At 39.8% G+C, this 20,531-nt stretch overlaps 1 protein-coding gene across 6 annotated transcripts in view; it reads left to right on the forward strand.

The window, feature by feature from the left end:
- LOC129185423 (CUB and sushi domain-containing protein 3-like) overlaps nucleotides 1-20,531 on the forward strand; it is a 307,190-nt gene that overhangs the window by 249,952 nt on the left and 36,707 nt on the right. For all 6 annotated transcript variants that reach the window (XR_008572067.1, XM_054782498.1, XM_054782497.1 and 3 more), the window contains exon 59: nucleotides 4,571-4,753. Coding sequence is in view for 5 of the 6 variants with exons in the window: in XM_054782498.1 (XP_054638473.1) it covers nucleotides 4,571-4,753 (183 nt within the window). In the remaining variant the exon portion in view is untranslated. The remainder of the gene's footprint in view (nucleotides 1-4,570; nucleotides 4,754-20,531) is intronic.

Raw genomic sequence — 20,531 nt, forward strand, 5'->3', positions numbered from 1 at the left:
ATTGGTGATATTGAGTCTTCTCCACACGTTTCATTTCAGCAGTCACTTCGCTTTCGATGCCAGGATGGTCTCATGCTGGCTTTATTAAGGAGCCTTTCATTTTCAGGGTTCTTTTTCCAATTGATCATGTCCTATAGTATTCTCACGGAGGGAGAATGAGAGTGAAAAAAAAATTAATTTACCGAGCACATTGAGGAATTAGCAAATGAGTTGAAGTGCACGAGCGAAGAGTCTCGCTCGGTGAACTGTAAAGTGTTGCTATAAAGAGCTGTTCAAAAAGAACAGTAATCATGAAGGATGTGCATCTCTATTAGTTAGGCCAGGTGAGGCCAAATTGCAGCTTGCGGCTCATTTTTTTATTAGTCTGTGCCACATTAAAAATAATACAATTCATCAAGACAAAATCTGAAATATTGATATTACAAGCCCTAGTAATAATGCACTTTGTCACCTGTACTACAACACAAAGCTGAGGCCAGTGTGATACATATCTTAAAGAGGCTGCCAGCAATATGATACATTCATAAGCCTACAATGCAATATGATTTGCACCAACTGTTGAATCATTTGATACAACAAATGATGCAATGAAGCAAAGTGCTGTGCTCTTTGGTACGTACACTTTTTGAATGTGTCACTTATTTAACAGTGAGGGGAAAAAACATTTTCATATTAAGTGACAGGTTTTGTAATGGAATTGTTGCACATATTTCTGAGTAATAAGAGAGCGGATGTTGAATATCAATAACACATTACAAATGTCTTTATTTTATTGAAATGATTTTAGACACAATTTTATTTAAAGTCCATCTATGACAGTGTTTCAAATTGAGTATCAACTACAACACGGGTGTCCATTTTTCCACCGAGGCATGAAAGGATGCAAGAGCCACTTTTTGATATTTTATAAACCAACACATGCTCATATGTTGTACTGTATATATTTCAATGAAAAAACTGCATCTCAGCTTTGTGATATAGGTGAAAAAGTGTTATTAGTAAGTATTAGTACAAACATTGGTCTTTTTTGCTGTTGATTTTTTTTTTATTTTCTAAATATTTGAACTTTGGTCTTAAACAATCTTCATAATTTTTTTTTCATAATATTATGACTTCATTCCCATAATATTTTGACTTTATTCCCATAATATTACAACCTTTTCCCCAACCCAGTTTTTCAAAAATTACAACTTTATTTTGTTTGGTTTGTTTCTCATGTTATGACTTTAATATTTCAATTTTATGCCACTGAAATGACATTATTTTTCCTCGTAATATTACGAGTTTATTCTCCTATAATTGCGACTGTTTTTTCTCACTAGAATACAACTTTTTAAAACATTTTTAAAGAATATTTTGACTTTATTCTTGTAAAATGTAGTTTCCATTTCTGCTTTTGTTTTTGTTATTTCAACTTTCTTCTTTTACATTTTCTTCTCGTAATAATGAATTTATTCCCATAATATATAGACTTTATTGTAGTAACATAACTTTTTCCACACCAAGATTTTCCAAAAATTGTTTTGTTTCACATTACAGCTTTTTTTTTTTTCTACTTCAACTTTATGCTACTAACGTGTCGTTATTTTTCCTCAATCTTCTTCTTTTCCTTTCGGCTTTTCCCTTCAGGGGTCGCCACAGCGAATCAATTGCCTTCATCTAACCCTGTCTTCTGCATCCTCTTCTCTCACACCAACTACCTTCATGTCCTCTTTCACTACATCCATAAACCTCCTCTTTGGTCTTCCTCTAGGCCTCCTGCCTGGCAGTTCAAAACTCATTTTTCAAAGCTCAAATTTTTCCTCATAATATTACAACATTATTCTCATAAACTGCAATAGGCTGGCGACCAGTCCAGGTTGTACCCTGCCTCTCGCCCAAAGTCAGCTGGGATGTGCCCCAGAATACCCCTGTGACCTTAGTGAGGATAAGCAGCATAGAAGATGGATGGATGGATATTCTTGTAAAATGATTACAACCTTTTCTCATAATATTATGACTTTATTTTTTGTAAAATTACCGCTGATTTTTCCATTTTTGTTGTTGTTGGGGTTTTGTTTTGCTATATAATATTTTTTGGTATGTGCCACAGTCCAAAAAAAAACAACCCCCGGGCCGTACTTTGGACCACCCCTGGATTATAACAACAATTATGACGACGCATATTGTGATTTGTGTGGGGGGGGGGGGTTCAGATTTTGTAAACAGAGATTTTCAACATTTGTGTTGATTTGTAACTTTTTTAAACACATTCTGCTCTGACTCTACCCTTTTGTTTTGTTTCTGTTTGGGGTTTAAGGTTAAGATTAGATGCCGAATTCATGCCAGCATACTGATCAGTGTGTTAGATGAGCTTCAAGCAGGGAGCTGGTTTCTTACATGTTTTCAGGGAGCATTCCAGTTGCATTAAACATCACAGTCCTGATAACCAAAGAGGGCTGAATTCGGTCAAACTTTAAAAAAAGTTTGTAAAAAAAAAAAAAAAAGTAAACGTAATATATAAATCATTTAATACATATGTTGATATATTATATACAAATTTATACAGCAGGACTTCCATCAGAATAACATTACACAAAGAAAGAAATAAAGTTAAGGAGAGTGAGACCACACAGGTGGTGAATAGAGTAACAATGACGTTGACATAGTGTGTATTGGTGATTCAGTGCGCTTAGACGTTTTCAGTTTTATGTTATGTTTCTCCCTCCAGTCCCGTGAAGGGCTTTTTCTTGACAAAGGGCTTCTTTTCTTTATTAACTGTCGTACAATGACTTATCAGATTTAATTCAAGATAATGTGCTGCAGTGTGGTTTTAACTGATAACAATGGTTGTGTATATTACCAGCAGGCTTTTGAAATGTGCACATCCCATTACATTTTTTAATGTCATTGTTGACTAGCTGTTTGCGACCCATCCAGAATAGAGCCACCACCCACGGCTTGAGAACTGCAGTAGACATACAGTATGAACTGTTGCTATAGTACTGAAAAACACTCTTGTGCAAGTGTCACTGCAGTATATGTTTCATGAACAAAACACATACAAAATTGTCCGAGACACCTGAATGAAACATGAAAAATGTGATATAAATATATACTGTATATTTTTATATCTGCATTTTTTGCACCGAAAGAAAAAATCAATTACAATGTGATCCAGTCTTTATGCATTTAATTCAAGTGCCAAGATAATGTTCCCAAGAAAGAAGCTGAAAAATGACTAAAGTGGCCATCAACGTCTATACTAAATTGCATTGCAATCTATCTCCATAGTTGTTGAGTTCTTTGCTGTGGGCCAAAGTGATGGACCATCAGAATAATTGACACAGGCATCCTTACAACCGTGTCACTACTGTGGATATAAATTTAGTTCTTTATTCTGTATGTATCTTACATCAGTCCTCGCTGGACTGCATTTTCATCCTCTGGCATCAGATAATGGACAGAAAGTATGAGGGGGATGTATAAAAATCCCTCCCAGGAAAGTAGAACCTTACAAAGCACCATAGAGCAGGTAGCCAAAAGGTTCACACAACCTTCAATGAAACACCAAGGCTACACATTTAAGCTTTATTTTTTTCCTGGATTTGGCATAATTTTCTTTCTTACCATACCTTCTTATGCTTTTCATGCTCAGGTTGAAAAGATATTGAGCAAACAGCTGTCTTATTGGAGAAAGCACAGAGGCAAAGTATTCACATCGAGCGGCTCCACAGAAAGATTGCAACCAGAATTTTGATGAATACATCCAAGTGTTGATATCCTTGGCAGGAAGTGATTATAAACAAACTAGAATTCATTTAATGTTGGCGGCGTTTGCAAGGACAACATCAAACTGGTCTCTTCCATTAGGGTGAAAAAGTCAGGCAAGATTTTTAATAAGCGAATGCAAATTAAGGCTGAAAGGTGAAAGAGGGGCTCTGAAAAAGCAATTAAACAGAGGCTGGTAACATCAGATAGAATGAGGTCAATAACTGACATTGTAATGGGCAACACTCAGCCATGTGTTGTACCACATTAGCAAGCAGCTTTTACAAAGGCAGGTGGTGAAATTGTCAAAACCTGTGAGCTGGTGCTTGTACATCCAACGTATGTGCTAGTAGTATAGCTGGGCATCAATCCCACAATCCTCATGGTGGAACTGCTCAGGTTTTTAGTGTGCGTATATATCTTTTGCATTATATTTAGCCATTTTTATGATGCGCCGGTGTATCATTCAACCCCACAAACTTTGAAAATAAATGTCTATGTGAGACTATTGTTCTTTTTATGTATACCTTCTGCAAATATTGCAAATAAAGGGACAGCGAGATTGGGAGACCAACAATAAATCGGTAGGAAAAAGTTGGCCTCTCCTGTGTTTTCCACAACTTCAGATTGCTTTCTGAAACAAAGTGAAAGAATATGTGAGTGCCAAAAGGTATTTGTCTTTAGTAATAACCTGATTTTCAGTAATCTGCAGCGATGAATTACTTTTGTCATTTTCTAAGTAGCATTTCAGAGTTGTGCTTGATTCCTATCAGGTGATAATGTTTTATTTGTAATGTTTATGCTTTGTTCATGATGACAGTGATCACTTGTGGAGACCCCGGAAGCCCAGCAAATGGGCTTCGATTTGGAGATGACACAACAGTGAGCCACAATGTGACCTTTATGTGTCACCCGGGCTATGTGATGGTTGGAGAAGACCACAATGTCACCAGGACCTGCACTAACAATGGCACGTGGAGTGGCACCATTCCAACATGCAAGGGTAAGGGCTACTCGCGCACTTTGTTAATTAGTGGTGTAGTTTCAAGTGGAGGCAGATGAACAAAAATATGACACTAATAAAAGTATACATACAGTATAGACAAATACAATAAGAGTTAAATGCATTATAACAACAGCAATTGAATGTTTTTTGTTTGTTTTGTCATTTCATGTTGTCAGCATTCAAACGTACTGTATGAACAAAAGGAATGTGAAGAATGACAAATGGCAATCGATGACCTTTTGTTTTGTTTGACTGAATCAAGATTGGTCATGTAGTAGTTGTGGATGACTGCTTTACCGCACACAGACCTCAACATAGCTCATGAGATAGATATATTGATTTTGGGCCTGCAGACATAGTCCTCATTTGTCAAACAATTGGAGTTGCAAATATTTTCAGCAGGATCATAGATAACATGTTAATAGTAAATGCAGTGGCTACTGTACATCATGTTTATACGACCGTAATATCGTTTCTGCAGGCTAATTATACAACAGTTGCTGAACCTCGTACTACTCTCACCCTAACCTGTGCCCATCAGGACAAATTGCATTTGAGAGAGCCTTAAAACTAACAAATTCAGCAACCTTTTTTGCTCATAATATAATTTCATATGCAAAAACATTTTGTTCTGTGGAAATGAAGGAAATTCTGTTGATCTTATATGTCGCACCTGCCAAATTGTCTTCACCTTGATAAAATGGATGAAAACCTAAAAAATGTTCATTTTGACTACAGCTGACACATAGGCCATGCAAACTTTACTGATTGATCAACCGCAACAACAGTTGAAAACAGTTGAAATATTAAATTAAAAAATAAACATAAAGGCAAACATAAAATATAATTAAGAAACAGAACTAAAAGCACATGGCATAGCATACAAGAAGTTTATATAACATATAATAAAACACGGAGTAAAAAAATTCAAATGACTTCAAGTCTCTTGCTGGCTTAAAAGCCAAGGAATAAATGTAGGTTTTAAGATAGGTCTTAAAAGTTAATGTTGAAGGGGCCTGTCTCAGGTGGAGGGGGAGATCGTTTTAGGAGTCATTTTAGGAGCAGCAGTGGAGAAGAGCCTGCCCCCTCTGAGCTTGCGCTTTGATTTTCTCTAGGAACCTTAACCTCTAAGAACAGCAAACAGTTGACCGGAGGGACCAGGGCTATGGGGGGAGTAGCTCAGAGAGATACTGTAAGGCTGGGGAAGAGAGGGATTTATATACCGTACATAATACATAATCGGTGAATGAATGTAGCACACTCATATTCATCATCAGTGCGCACACACACGCAGATGATTGTTGGAAGTTGCACTGACAATAGATTCGTAAAAAGCCTACATACCAGGATTAAAACATGCCAAATTTGCATACCATTCCACTCCTGATCAAATAATTTACATTTTGCACTGTTGGATCTTAAGGAAATTCTATGTGGAGCTTCAAAATGCCCAAAAAATGGGAGTGACACAAAATAAAATTGAGTACATAGCCAGTTGCCGTTTGACGCCCCTGCACTACCTGAAGCACCATTGTTCTCTCTTGAAGTATCTAGCCCTCAAGGAAAAAGCACCCCAGATCATGATGGCGCCAACTCCATTGTGCCGTGTGGAAAACATCTCAGGTGAGACCTTGTCAAGCCAGTAACGTTGGAAACCATCAAGACTGTCAAGGTTACATTTTTTGTCATCGGAGAATAAAACTTTCTTCCGCTTTGTAATGTCCCAAGTTTGCTGCTCTTGTGTAAATTCCAAACAGGCAATTTTGTGGCATGGAAGGAGGTGAGGCCTTTGAAAACATTTTTTGTACCCTTCTCTAGCAAATGGTGGATGGACTGTTATTGGACTGCACTCTGCACCAGTAACAACCTTCATTTTTTTCTGTGTCTTGACACAGACAGCCAATCGGATCCTCTGGATCGGGGCCAGTTAATTTTTTTGCGTCTACCACTTCACTTTTAAGGATCTTTTAAGAGGTTTAAAATGACAACCTCAGCAGCAATGGAGCACTGCGAGCGGCCTGACTTACGCAGCTCAACAATCCAACCGCATTCAAAGAGGGAAAGCTTTTTTGCCTTTGCCATCAAGAGATCATGAGTGTGAATACCTGACAAAAAATGACGTCGAATCCACATTTATGCCAAGATTTTAAAGGCTGTGGTCTTACACTTTTGAACAGCTGATGAACATCCTATTTCACTTTAATGCTTGTTTGCTATAAATTGCTTACTTCCAAGATCCAACAGTGCAAAATGTAAATTCTTGCAATTTTTTCAACTAGTCTTAAAATTTTGGTCAGGAGTGCATAATGTACCAGGCCATGTGGTTGCGTTTTCATGTTGGAACAAAATGCTCATGACAGCTGGTGAATGTGTTTTTATGTGGGCATGATTTTTTTTTTTTTTTTTTTTTTTTAACTTTACTCGTGTGGATGGACTTTTTTTTTTTTCCACCTGAGTCAGGGAAATGTGCATTTTGAAAATATCCATGTTTGTGTCCGTGCATTCCTACTTTCCGATAGCCTCTAGGGCCGTAAATGTGTCCTGACTACTGTTTGGATGAGCCAGAAAAAGGAATGGAGATCCGGCTATGAATAGACATTATGACGGTTGTTTGCTTTCAGTAAAGTGAAAGTGTTGATTGACCATCTTTCATTCTCTCAACAGCCAGACAAAAGCTGCAGTATTTTATATCAACACTGAAACATCACAGTCTGTGGGATGTGTAACCTGCAAGAGTTTGCAGCAGTGGAATGTGTGGATTACACATTTCCCAGCATGTTTTGCTGTCATTAAAATGATCACGTTTGACGATCTTATGCCTCTTAAGGTATTTTGTACAGACAGGGTCTAATAATTGTTGCGCTTGTTGAGGTCCGCGATGCTGTTTTCCAAACAGTTCTGTGGGCCGAATGAAATTGCAGCGCGGCCAGAGTTTGACACATATGATGTAAAGACTTAAAAACAAAAGGATTTTAAAATGCACCAGCAGACAGTAGAGTGAGGCTAAAACGTACTAGTTAAGTCGTGCAGCTGCATTTTGTACCCTCTGCAGACAGGACAGGGAAGACTGGCTAACTCCAAGATGAAAATGTTACAGTAATCCAGCCGAGACGTGATGAAGGCATGGATTGCTGCCTTGAAAAAAGTTTCAAGCTTCGCCAGCTGCCGTAGGTAGAAAAGGATGTTTTTTTTTACCACTATTTGACGATAGTTTAAAATCACTGTCTAGCTGAAAGGCCGCGTTGGTAACCAGAACACATCCATGCAGTACGACAGAGCATGTGATTAGCCATCTGCCTTACAGCAATAAGGTGGTCGTATATTAGAATCTGTGTGTTGAATTTATATGTTCTCTTCATGCTTGTGCAACACATTTCTAAATGAGAGTTATGTTGATCAGCGTTTGGCAACAAGTCAAAAAAGCCTGTGCTGTCAATTTGCTCAGATCAGCTCTGGAGGTGCCAGCGAATGAGGGCTTCCAACATACAACTGCACAGCCACACCAGCTGGCATACATTACACTTGCATGAGTTTACTTTGAGTGCTTTTTTTTTTTTTTTACCACAGTCCAAAAACACGCATTTAGGTTAAATGGAAAATCTAAAATGTCCGTAAGTGTGAATGTGAGTGTGAATAGTCGTCTATGTGCCCTGCGACTGACTGGCGACCAGTCCAGTGTGTACCCCACCTCAGATAGGCTCCAGCTCCCCCATGACCTTGAACATAAGCAGTAGAAAATGAAACAAAGTATTTAGTTTTCAGAACGATGATAAACAGTTTAAGAGGGACAACCACAGCTTGGACCTTAATAGACACCCTAATAAACAATACTTTCGTGTTTAACTGCTCACACAAATATATCCTAAAATGGAAAGGTGCGTGTGAGCTGAATGTAGTAGAATATCTGACTCATAAAGAAAACAAAGAATTAGTTACAATAGAACTTGTGACACAACCATGGAGAAACAAAGGGCGACAAAGCAGGCAATAGTCGACAGGACAGAAGCAGCAGAGCTGACACAGGTGTGCTGTCAAGCGGGAAAAGCAAACCAAGACTGTTAGGAAACATGAAAACTATATTTCCAGAAAGAAAAACAATGTAATCTTAAAACTAAAGACAGAGACTGCAGCAGGTATACAAGCTGCATGCGGCATGCAGTCAACCTTGATAGCGATTGGAGTGTGCTGTAACAACCTTGGCATGCTGCCATTCTGTCATGTACAATAAAAAGTACATGGTTACATACTGGGCTCTAATGAGATTAGCAAGCAAGGTGACTCAGAACTTCCTATGTGGTCACGCACTGTCATATTACTTTCCTAAGTGTGCTGATAACAGACGTGACAACAACACATCAGATTGTGTGCCTGTGAGACAACCACACACTCTAATGAAGGCATATTTATTTGTAAACACACAGTTGCTGTTGACTAAATTATACCCTTCATTGCGCAATTAGAACGGCACCTTATATTTCTTGGCAACATATTTGGGCCTCGAAAAACAGAGCATTCAGATTTTACGGCCCTTAATGAAGGTTATAATTGTTTCAGAGAGTACTACAGCAGTTCAGCAAGAGTTCCACTTGAGTTGGCACAAAGCCAAAGCTTTAAGTACCTCTGGCACCTGATGATGGATGACCAACAAGTGTTTTTTATTACATCCAGAATTACGGTGAGGGTTCTCCAAAAGTTAATTGTGCATGCCTGTGTTCTCTGCGTGGACTTGATTTGTATCAGTGTTTTAGAATCCACCACAAGCAACTGTTGGTCCATGAGCAATATATCACACTCTGAGTTTTGACTCATAGACTAGCATGCCATCGCAACCCTAAGTATTAGCATGGATGATTAACTGCAGTGGACCGTTTTCAAATATACCCGCAAACGGAAGAGACTGCCAGGCAGCTGGGTGGCTTATTGTTGCTAAGAAACTGTTCCCAAGTTACTGCCTCAGTTACAGACAACAAAGCTAGTTTTGCATTTGCCTCTTGGGGAAATGTGAATCACAGATGAAACGTGAGAGAAAATAGGTTGCTGGAGATTGGCATGCAGTCATACATACAATGAGAAAGAGATGATGCATTGGTAGGTATGATGTATAAACTTAAAGGGATAGTTCTGATGTTTTGACACTGAGTTGTATGATATCCCCATCAGCAGTGTAGTGTATCAGCGGTGACTTGCCCACCACTTTGTTCCGTGAGCGGAGCTCTGGTCGGATTTCGGTGAGAGGAGCATAGTTCCGTTTAGTTGCGTGGGTCACTTAAGTAAAGAGTTTGGCTTCTCTAATCCCTATGCGTTCAAAAGAGATACATTTGCATCACAAAACCGTTGCTAACAGAAAGTTCAGACCTCTCAGTCGCTCGGCGTTATTTCCTCTGCTCCCGCCTGTCCATTGCTGTGTGTGTGTGTTACATGTGCGGATGGAGACTGCTGCAATCGGAGACTCAGGTCACAGCAGTCTCCATCCGCGCATGTAAACACTGTGGAACACACACACACAACAATGGATAGGCGGGAGTGCCTAGTGATACAAACAGAGACGAAATAACGCTGGGCGACTTACGGAGAGGTCTGACTTTTTTGTTAGCAACGGTTTTGTGATGCAAATGTATTACTCTTTTGAATGCATGAAGTTTTGAGAAGCCAAAACTCTTTACTCAAAAAGATAGTTCGGATTTTTTGACATGAAGTTGTATGACATCCCCATCAGCAGTGGACTATTTCAACAGTGATTAACCCCCCCCCCAAATTTGGTCCCGCGAATCCAGTTCTGGTCGGATTTCTGTGACAAGGAATGTAGTTTAGTTCTGCTTAGTTGCTGGGTCATTTAAGTAAAGAGTCTGGCTTCTCAAAACAATATGCGCTCAAAAGAGTTACACATTTTGAGTAACACAATATTATATTTGTCTCCCGCCATGTCCCTGCGTCTCCTTGTCTCCTCTCCATTCGCGTGTATGTGATTAAGATGTTTGCATCTTCATCCGCGACGGAGGCCGTGGCCATCTTGTTTATGTGGGTTCCACAGCGGAAGAAGATGCAAACATCTTAATCGCATACACGCGAATGGAGAGTCGACAGTGCGCAGGGACACGGCGGGAGACGAATATAACGACAAGCAATTTGTGAGGTCTGATATTTTGGGGAGGCAAATGTATTACTTTTTTGAACTCATATTGTTTTGAGAAGCCAAACTCTTTACTCAAATGACCCAGCAACTAAGCAGAACCACGTTCCTAGTCACGGAGCTCCGAACAGAACGGGACTCGCGGGACCAATTGTGGGGGTAAGTAAGTGCTGATATAGTCCACTGCTGATGGGGATGTCATACAATTTCATGTGAAAAAATCCAAACTATCCTTTTAAGTGACCCCAGCAACTAACTGGAACTATGTTCCTCTTTACCGAAATCCAACCAGAACTCTGCTCACAGGGGTAAGTCACTGCTGATACATTACACTGCTGATGGTGTTGTCATACAACTTCATGTCTGAACTGTCCTTTAAACATTTTATTATGTGAGATGAGAGTAGATATCATGGAGCATGTGACTGCATATTTTGTTTTTCATTTCATGCTCTGTCATACCATTCTGACCATACTGCATCAGGACACAAGAAAATGAGGAAGAATGAAAGATGATGTCTTATTTTCCTAAAGAAGTGGATGCTGGTTGTCCTCTTCTCTTTTGTACTCCACCTAGCTAACCTCAAGCAGGCTATTGTGTCTTTTGTTTGTGAATATCCTCACTGTACTGTAAGTTGAACTCGAGACACAATTAGTATGTTTGTGCCCATGCAAGTGTATATCTGGAAAAGCGCATGAAGCTCCAAACCTCCGAGCTCTTTTTCTTGACATCTAGTACAGCAGCTCAGGCTGCTCAGGCCCTCGCCCCCCCCTCCATCATTGGCAGCTTGATGGAGGGGACGGTGTGGTGCAGAGTGCAACCTAAGGCTGCTTTACTGAGAAACTTAAGTTGCGGCTGAACTGCATGGTGCAAAACCCCCTGTGACACACTTGAAAACTTTTCTAAAGTTCAGCCACAACATATGCAAAATTCTCAGCTTGGTCAAATCGTCTTCTTCTTCATGTGCCATGCCTGTTCCAGGCTTGAGCTGCCGTTAAGTACCAGTCCTTCCAGGTGTCTCTGTCTTTGGCCCGTTCCACCGACTGTATTGTGTTTTTCCCAATATAGTTGGCAAGTTGTTGAATGTAGGTGTGTTTTTGCCAGCCTCCTCATCAATCTTTCTGTCATGGCACCTTCTTCTATTCTCTCCCTTCTCATGACATCTCTTCCCTTGATGACTCCGTCTTTGGATTTATGGACTTCAGAAGACATATGGCGCCTTCTCCTGAAGAACCACGTCTCTGCAGCAATAACGTTGTTCTGCTTTGCTATGCTTTTTTAAAGCAGTTTAATGAAGTCAGTTTTTAATCCACAAAAAGAGTTTACAAGAGTGCTACCTCATTTCAAATTATTATTATCCAGCAAGCAAGGTTGTTTTGTCAGAATAAGTTCATTTTTAGGCTTGTTTGTGTGGAAGCACCTGGCAAAATTATTTTTTTTCCTGATATAATTACAATAATAATAAAAACGGTAGTAATAATAAAAAATTTTTTGTAATGCCCTTTTTATTCAGAGATTGCAAAGGGCAAAATGTCACAAAGGAAAAAAAGAGGACACGCAGTTTTGTTGAAAAATAGAAAAGTTTAAAAGGAACATTGAATACACAGGCATCAAACTCAAGGCCCGGGGGCCAGATGTGGCCTGCGAAAGCCTGGGAATAATGTGTGTCAATCAAAAAAGATATTGCAAGCATGTTTTGTTATCAACAAGAAATATTTGAATGACATCTCACTTCACTTCTCATTTCAAAGCAAGTTATCCATCAATTTGTTAGTAAAAATGTAAAAATCAAATGCATGGGCAATTATGCAATAATATGAAGTGGTTATACATTTATATTCATACACATTGACAGTTACAAGTGGCCCACTGTGGGAAGCCGTAACTGTGATGTGGCCCTCAATGATAACGGGTTTGGCACCCTTGAGCTAATAAAACAGGCTCATGTCATTGCACAGTTTGACACAACCAAATTTTGGGGGTACTCCTCCACAGCAGTGCACACTTGTAAGATACAAAAACACAATACATTAGCAAGTAAGCAAATAAATATGTAAATATTTATGAATAAAATAAATAAAAGATAAATAAAAAAACACATATACAAGGAAAACTCATATTTAAATAGACATACACAAATAATGCCAATGTGGATATGAATCTAATATATCTATATCTATATAAATATATGCATAAAGTAGGAAAGGATAATACAGAAATGCAGTGGAACTTTATTTAGGGGTGTGTGGTTGTGTGTATGCAGTCTTTATCACCTGGGGAAGAAACTGTTGTTGTACTGTTGTACTTGTATTGGACTTGATTGAGAGCACCTTCCAGAGGGCGGCAAGTTGGACAAGTGGCGACCAGAATGTCTGGGATGATGGTGTTGAACGCTGAGCTGTGGTCCAAGAAGAGCATCCTCTCCTCTGCCAGGGTGCTGCTGCTGCCGCCAGAGCATGAGGAGTATTGGCTTTTGTAGTTGATTAAAGCCTGGATGCCTCTCCACATTTGTCATGGGTTGCTTCAGTCAAGTGGCCCTCGATTCTCCTCCCGTACGCTGTCTTGGCCTGTATGATGCCCCTCGTCAGGTTCAGTGCTGTACAGGGAGCTGTCTCTCATCTTGAATTTGCGAGTTCTAATCATAGCCTGAACTTTGCTGGTCATCCAGGGTTTCCTGTTTGAAAACACCCTTTCCACAGTGATGTTTTCTAAACAGCATTTGATGTAGAAAAGAACTGACTGTGTGTATACCTCCAGGTCCTGATGTTCAGAAACATTCCATTCTGTGCAGGCAAAGCAGTCCTGCAGCTGAAGGAGAGCATCTTCAGGCCAGACTTCGATGAGCTGAGTGGTTGGACTTGTTTGTTTTCTGAGGGGCGTGTAGATGGAAATGGGGAGCAGTGAGAGGTGGTCAGATTGTCCGAGGTGGGGGAGGGGAGTCCCTTTGTAGGCATGCTTAATGTTGGAATAAACACAGTCAAGTGTCTTTTCTCCCTTAGGACACTTGACATGCTGGTGGAATTTGGGGAGTACAGTCTTTAAGCATGCCTTATTAAAATTATGATATGGACCCTGTCTGGTTGGGCTTTCTGGTGTTGATTTATGATGTGCTAAAGTTGTCTGAGCGCCATGATAACAGTCGCATCGGGTGGGATATAAACAGCAGTAAAAATGGCACCTTTGGCAGATAAGTGTCTGCAATGGACAGACATGGTCTCCAAGTCCAAAGTGCAGTGGCTGTCGATTATTTTGTCTACGTGCACCAATCCTCATCCACATAAACACAAAACCCGCCTCCACTGCTCTTACTTTGTTGCTTTGTTTCAGTCTTGGCGATGAATGGTGTGGCCTACTAGCTCCACCGTAGCATTGGGGATTTGTGAGTGCATAGCAATCAACAGACAACACTCCCGAACAAGTCAATCACAGGCAATCTGTAACTGTAGTTTGTCCATTTTGTTGCTGAGGGATCTGGTATTTGTAAGAAAGATGGGTGGCAGCGAGGGTTTGTGTGGTCGTTTTGTTAGCCAAACTAGCATGCAAGCCCTCCATCCGCTCGATTGCTTTTCTCTCTTCTCGGCCTGCTTGACCCGACAACAATCCACGGCGCTCCGGATGATCTTGCTATCTCCAGTAGAATGTTATGTGCCCATGCAAACTCGTTAGCCATGTCAATGTTTATTTTAGATCTAGCAGCTATTAGATCTTCTCGGGTATATATGAATTTGCCATTGTCGAAAAAGTCCGAAAACACAAAAAGGTGCACATTAGTGGGAAGCCTCTAGCCGCAGCATCCATTAAAAAGTTTTGCTAAAAAGAAATGTTTTTAGACCTTTTTTAAAACAGTCATTGGAAGTATCCGTGATGGCATTCCACAGGCATGGGGCAGCAGCACAGAACGCCTAATCTCCCATGGCGGAGGAGGAGGAGGTTTGAGTGGGTGGATCTGAGGGAATGTGTTGTTTTGTGCGTTGAGAAGTTCTTTGAGGCAGGTGGGGCATGTCCATAGATACATTGATGTATGAGGAGGGGAACCTTATACTCAAACTGGCGGAAACGGGAAGCCATGAGTGAGTGCATTGTGGGGGTGATGTGCTCATGTTTGTGCACTCTCATCAGGATCTTAGCTGTAGAGCTTTGGATGTATTGGAGCCTCTGTCGGCTTTTGGTTGGAATTCTGATGAGAAGTGTGTTACAATAGTCCAGCCTGGAGGAGATAAAGGCATGGACCATCTTTTCAGCATCTGACAGGGAGACAATAGGGCATTTGGAAATGTTGCGAAGTATGAGGAGGAAGACTTGCAGGGGTGCCTGATATTGATATGGAATTCAAAGGAAAGTTGGAGTTCCATTTTTACACCAAAATTTGTGACTACTGTTGAAAGAGTGATATTGGAGCCAGAAAGAGTGATGCTGGTTAGAGGTAATGATTTGGTCTGGTGACGGGTCGGTATTCTTCCAAGGGTGTTTCCTTTAAATGTTGGTAGAAATCCAACTCCCTATAACATCGTAAAATAACAGAAATTAAAGAAATACTAGTTATGTGTGCATTTTGAAATATCCAACTGGTCCTGGTCTTATTTAGCTTGTATATGTGCAACAATTTAACATGGTAAATTCCTTTTCATTTGTACACATGCACATTTCAGTGTGTAACTTAGGTTATGTCTACACAAATACAATGGAACCTTGGTTAGTGTAAAAAAATGTACGACAAAAAATTGGCGCGTGTCTTGCTATATGTATTTTTATCTCAAAACATCCTATTAGCTTGCCACTACATGGAAACAGGGACCGGAAGTCAGCTCCGTTGGCCATCTATGATTTCATTAGCGGTTGACTCTGTAGTTCTTCTTCAAACACTGTTACGCCACAAGTGTCAGAAATGCTAACACAAACATGTTTTTATAGTTTTACATACATACATTTCTAAATGCATATTAAATGACGACTGAAAGGGAGAAATGAACATTTACTTTTACCTTCATCGAAGACATGCCTAAGACACAATGTGGCAACGAGATCAAAATGGACACCACCTTTGTGTTTTGATGTTAGTTATTTTTTTTAATTCAGTAGGATTTCTCATCTTTTTATTCAAATGCTGGCACTTGCAACTTTCTTTGGCTTTATTTTGTGTTATTGAGGTGAGAAACACTATTGAATAACTCATGACAAAACACAAAGGTGGTGTCCGCGTTGTTCTTACTGCCACATTGTGTCTGGCAACACGCAGGAAGGTAAAAGCAAGCTTAAATGTTCATATATCCTTTCCCTTCATTATTTATATTGTTTTGAATTGCTTTCTGCATGTGAAACCATCATTTTAAAACTATAAAAAACATGTTTTGTGAAACATTTTTTGCTTTCTGGAATTTACATTATTTATTATGGGAAAAATGTATTCAGTTAGCGTATGTTTCGGTTGAAACCTTCACGCAATTAATAGTCTGCTGAAAAATGCATGAGAAATAACTTTCATGCAACTTTATGCAACACATTTCTTAAAAAAGTACTAAACATCTAAAAAGTTGCATTGGTGGGTGAATGACCGGTTTACCATCTCCTTGAGAAACCATCAAGATTAGTAAAAAAACAACAACAAGAACAACAAAAAAGTACTTACCGGTATAAAAGCTTCTATATTTGTCACCTATGAAATGACCAACTGAATGGCTATGATCTATAATCTTAAAAGATAACAGGCATTACAGGTAGTGTCATTCATACATTCAGGCCAAATGCTCTGGACTGTGGACAAGAGTCCAAATATGCGTTTTCAAAATATAGTTATCATACAGCGGAACCTTGGCATTTGGAAAACTCCGGCCAGTGTGGACATTTCAAAAACTCCGTCTTCAGGGTTTGTGTATGGATGAGTAAAGCTTTTTTTGTCATGCTATAACTGATGTGCGACATCATCTTATGTTCAAACCTTTTTTCATAACAGAACATGAAATTATTGACTTATGGTTGTTGGTTCCATTTTGTGCAGTGTGAGATAGGCATATTTAAAAAAAAAAAAAAAAAAGAAAAAATCATTATGTTTCCTGGGCTCTATGTAAGTGTGTGTTACTTTTAAAGATAAAGGACACGTCACTGTACATCTAATATCTCACTATATTGATGAACAGTGGCATTATAATGCACAACCAAGTCAGTTGTGGTTGCTTTTTCAGGCTTCTGAAAATGTGCATGACAGCCAGTGAATGTGTTTTTATGTGGACAGAGTTTGTTTTTTTTTAACTCCACTTGTGTGCAACACCAGTGTGAAAAATGTGGGTTTTTGAAAATATCTGTTTGTGTGAACATGGCCTGAATGTATGAATGACACTACCTGTAATGCCTGTTATCTTTTAAGATTATAGATCATAGCCATTCAGTTGGTCATTTCATAGGTGACAAATAGAGAAGCTTTTCTAAGTACTTTTTTTGTTGTTCTTGTTGTTTTTTGTACTAATCTTGATGGTTTCTCAAGGAGATGGTAACCGCTCATTCACCCACCAATGCAACTTTTTAGATGTTTAGTGCTTTTTTAAGAAATGTGTTGCATGAAAGTTATTTCTCATGCATTTTTCAGCAGACTATTAATTGCGTGAAGGTTTCACTGTGTAAACGCAGCCTAAGAGTTTAGCCTTCTTCATTGCACAGATGCTCACACACCACCGTGCGTGCATGCACCCACACGGGAGCGTTTAATTGCCCAGCTGTCTCCCTTGTGCACACACAGACACTAAAGCGAGCACACCTTGGCGTCGGCTTCGACCGCGGCTGCTGCCAGAGCGCTGTCAGCTCCTGCTGACCTGTATGCATTAGTCAGCCAGCCAGAGGATCCCTTTGCCTCACTTCACTGCTCTCACTTTTGCAGCAGCACTTATTTCTCTCATGGGGCAAATGAATAAAAGACAGACTAGAGAGAGGAGTCTGATTACTAAATGGGTGCTTTATATTAATTTAGGCATTTCTCCAATTCATGGATCGTTAGGAAGGAGCGCAGATACATTTTTTTTTAAATCCCTGCCAACCGCCACCTCCACTTCCTTAGCCTATCTCTAAAGGCTTTTATGGATAAACCACAAAGCTTTTTTTTTGTCGGGGACTTTCTTATTGAATGAGAAGATTGAATTAGAAGATTTCTTCAGTTTTCTTCTTCAGCCACCACTATCACTTGCCTTGCCTTATGTGGTTGTCTTTTATTTTGATTGATTCAGGTTTCAGTTTAATGGGTGCTGAATTTCAGGCTCTACTTGATGTTTGAAACCAACATAACTCGAAGCATCTGTTATCCTTTCGGTGTGTTGGGATGCTGTTCTGCTTGGTTATGAGCCATTTTTCCAGGGAGGGTGAGAAAATGTGGATAACAGAAAAGGGCCTTCGAGAGAGAATGAAAAACTAAAAGAGATAAAGAGGTTCACTTGTGCATAATTTTGCACTTAATGTGGGCTTGTCAGTAGTCATGCTGTTTTGTGTGGCGTGCACACACACACATGCACACGCACTGCAGATGACACATTGTAAGCCCTACACGGCAAGGATTCACTTTGAATCCCTTGTTTGGTGCGTTCAACTAAGAGGCACTAATGCTGCTTAGGACTATTTAGGAAAATGGGACACGCTTTGCTTTCCCATGCGTCCTGCCTGGCTCGCTCCAGCGCCTTTATTATTTTTTTATTCAAATATTTTTTTATTTCTGATTAATATCGGATAGGATTCAGGAGTTGTGTTGCTTAAAGGTCGGCTCAAAGCGCATTGCTTGTTTAAATCAACAGCTAAACAACAAACATCACCCCCACCCGTCCCAAAGAACTGCCACACCTCAATGTCATGGGTGCACTTTGCTATGGGAACAAGGCTCCAACACTGGCCTTGCAATCAAAAAATAATTTATAATCATCAACAGTAACTTATAAAATATCATAACCCTCAGAAAACTCCCCTAAATGTAATTGCATGCCCTTATTTTGAAATGATGCCAAAGGAAACGGTCACAATGTGTGGCAGTGTTATGTCGGCGATTCAGTGAGTATGCAGACATCACACTCTGTTGCCCCCATTTACTTGGTGTTATTCCCATGGAAAGAAATATTAGTTCTTTCTATGGCAAAGTGAGAAACATTTTTTTTTATCAGAATAGCCACACACAAAAGTGTGACAGGATGCGAAAAGACACTATCTGAAAAAGTGCAATTAATTCAAATGCCCACCTTTTTTTCCCTCCTATGTTTTTGTACATCCCTCCCATCTGTCTCTTCCTCTCACGATGCCACAGGAATAGCGTTGGGATTTACATATAGTTCACATCCAGATCAATGTTCTAGTTTACAGCTTCCAGATGGGCATTTTAGAGAGGCAGTTCAAAGTGGAGAGGCCTTTTTTTTCTCGTCCTCCAGAGCAAGGCCATTGCAATCCCAACCTCAAGAGACTATTTGCTTATTCATTAGCGATTGCAAGGGAACGTGTTTTGATTACATAATTTGTGGGAAATGGCCTTCCTCAACAACTAATATAGCAACAACAAATCAGCTGAGCTTAGTTTTGTCTTTGACATTCTTATATATCACATCTTTGGAATATATAATGCATATGGCACATTCTTCGAACCTGCTGGTGAAAAACCTGTCAAGGGAGTCTAAATTTAAAGTTGAGGTGCACTCAAAACTTATTTTCTGCAGTGTTCAATCACCGCCACATCTTAAAAAACGTGTTAAAAGTTATCTGTACAATGTTAAGTTCATGAAAAGTAGTGGGAAATAAAACCTTGCACTCACAAAACATTGTCAGTGATAACAATCATGATGATTGGACACCACATGATTTTTAGATATTAATACATAATTAAATAAATGTTTTTTTTTCACATAGAGTAATTTGGCCCCATAACTATCGCCTAGCTTCTTGCTGGGTCCGGTTGCACGAAAGTAGGATTCAGACATCCAGGATAAATGACTGAACTGAGTTGAATCAATCCAAAACAAGAACATTTAGGCTTAAATGGTTGCCCAAAAACCAAGCCAGGTTGAGCAGACACAGATTAATCAAGCCAGGTGAAACCAATCCCGGCCGGATCAGTCCGCGCATGCAGCTTCCTTAAACAGACCCCGCTATCGATCACACAGTCAACCATTCACCATGGCAGCAAGAGCGGCGTACTTTCTCCGTCGGAAGCGAAAATCGTCATGGAGGCTTACGAGGAGGTAAAAGAGCAAATAAAAAAGAACACCGCCACAGTCATAAAACAAAAGAGAGAAAGCGTGGCAAAGTATTGCAGAGGTGGTCTGCAATACTTTTGGTGTACGTAGTGCACAAATACAATACAATCCAAATAATTAATTTTATGTTTGTTGCTTGTTTAACAAACCAAGAACATCCATCCATTTTCTATACCGCTTTTCCTCATTAGGGCCGCGGGGGCATGCTGGAGCCTACCCCAGCTGACTTTGGGCGACAGGCGGGGTACACCCTGGACTGGTCACCAGCCAATCGCAGGGCACATAAGACAAACAACCATTCACACTCACATTCATACCTATGGACAATTTAGAGTCGCCAATTAACCTAACATGCATGTTTTTGGAATGTGGGAGGAAACCGGAGTTCCTGGAGAAAACCCACACACGCACAGGGAGAACATGCAAACTCCACACA

The sequence above is a fragment of the Dunckerocampus dactyliophorus genome, chromosome 7 (assembly GCF_027744805.1).
Source record: "Dunckerocampus dactyliophorus isolate RoL2022-P2 chromosome 7, RoL_Ddac_1.1, whole genome shotgun sequence".
In the NCBI taxonomy this organism is placed as follows: domain Eukaryota; kingdom Metazoa; phylum Chordata; class Actinopteri; order Syngnathiformes; family Syngnathidae; genus Dunckerocampus; species Dunckerocampus dactyliophorus.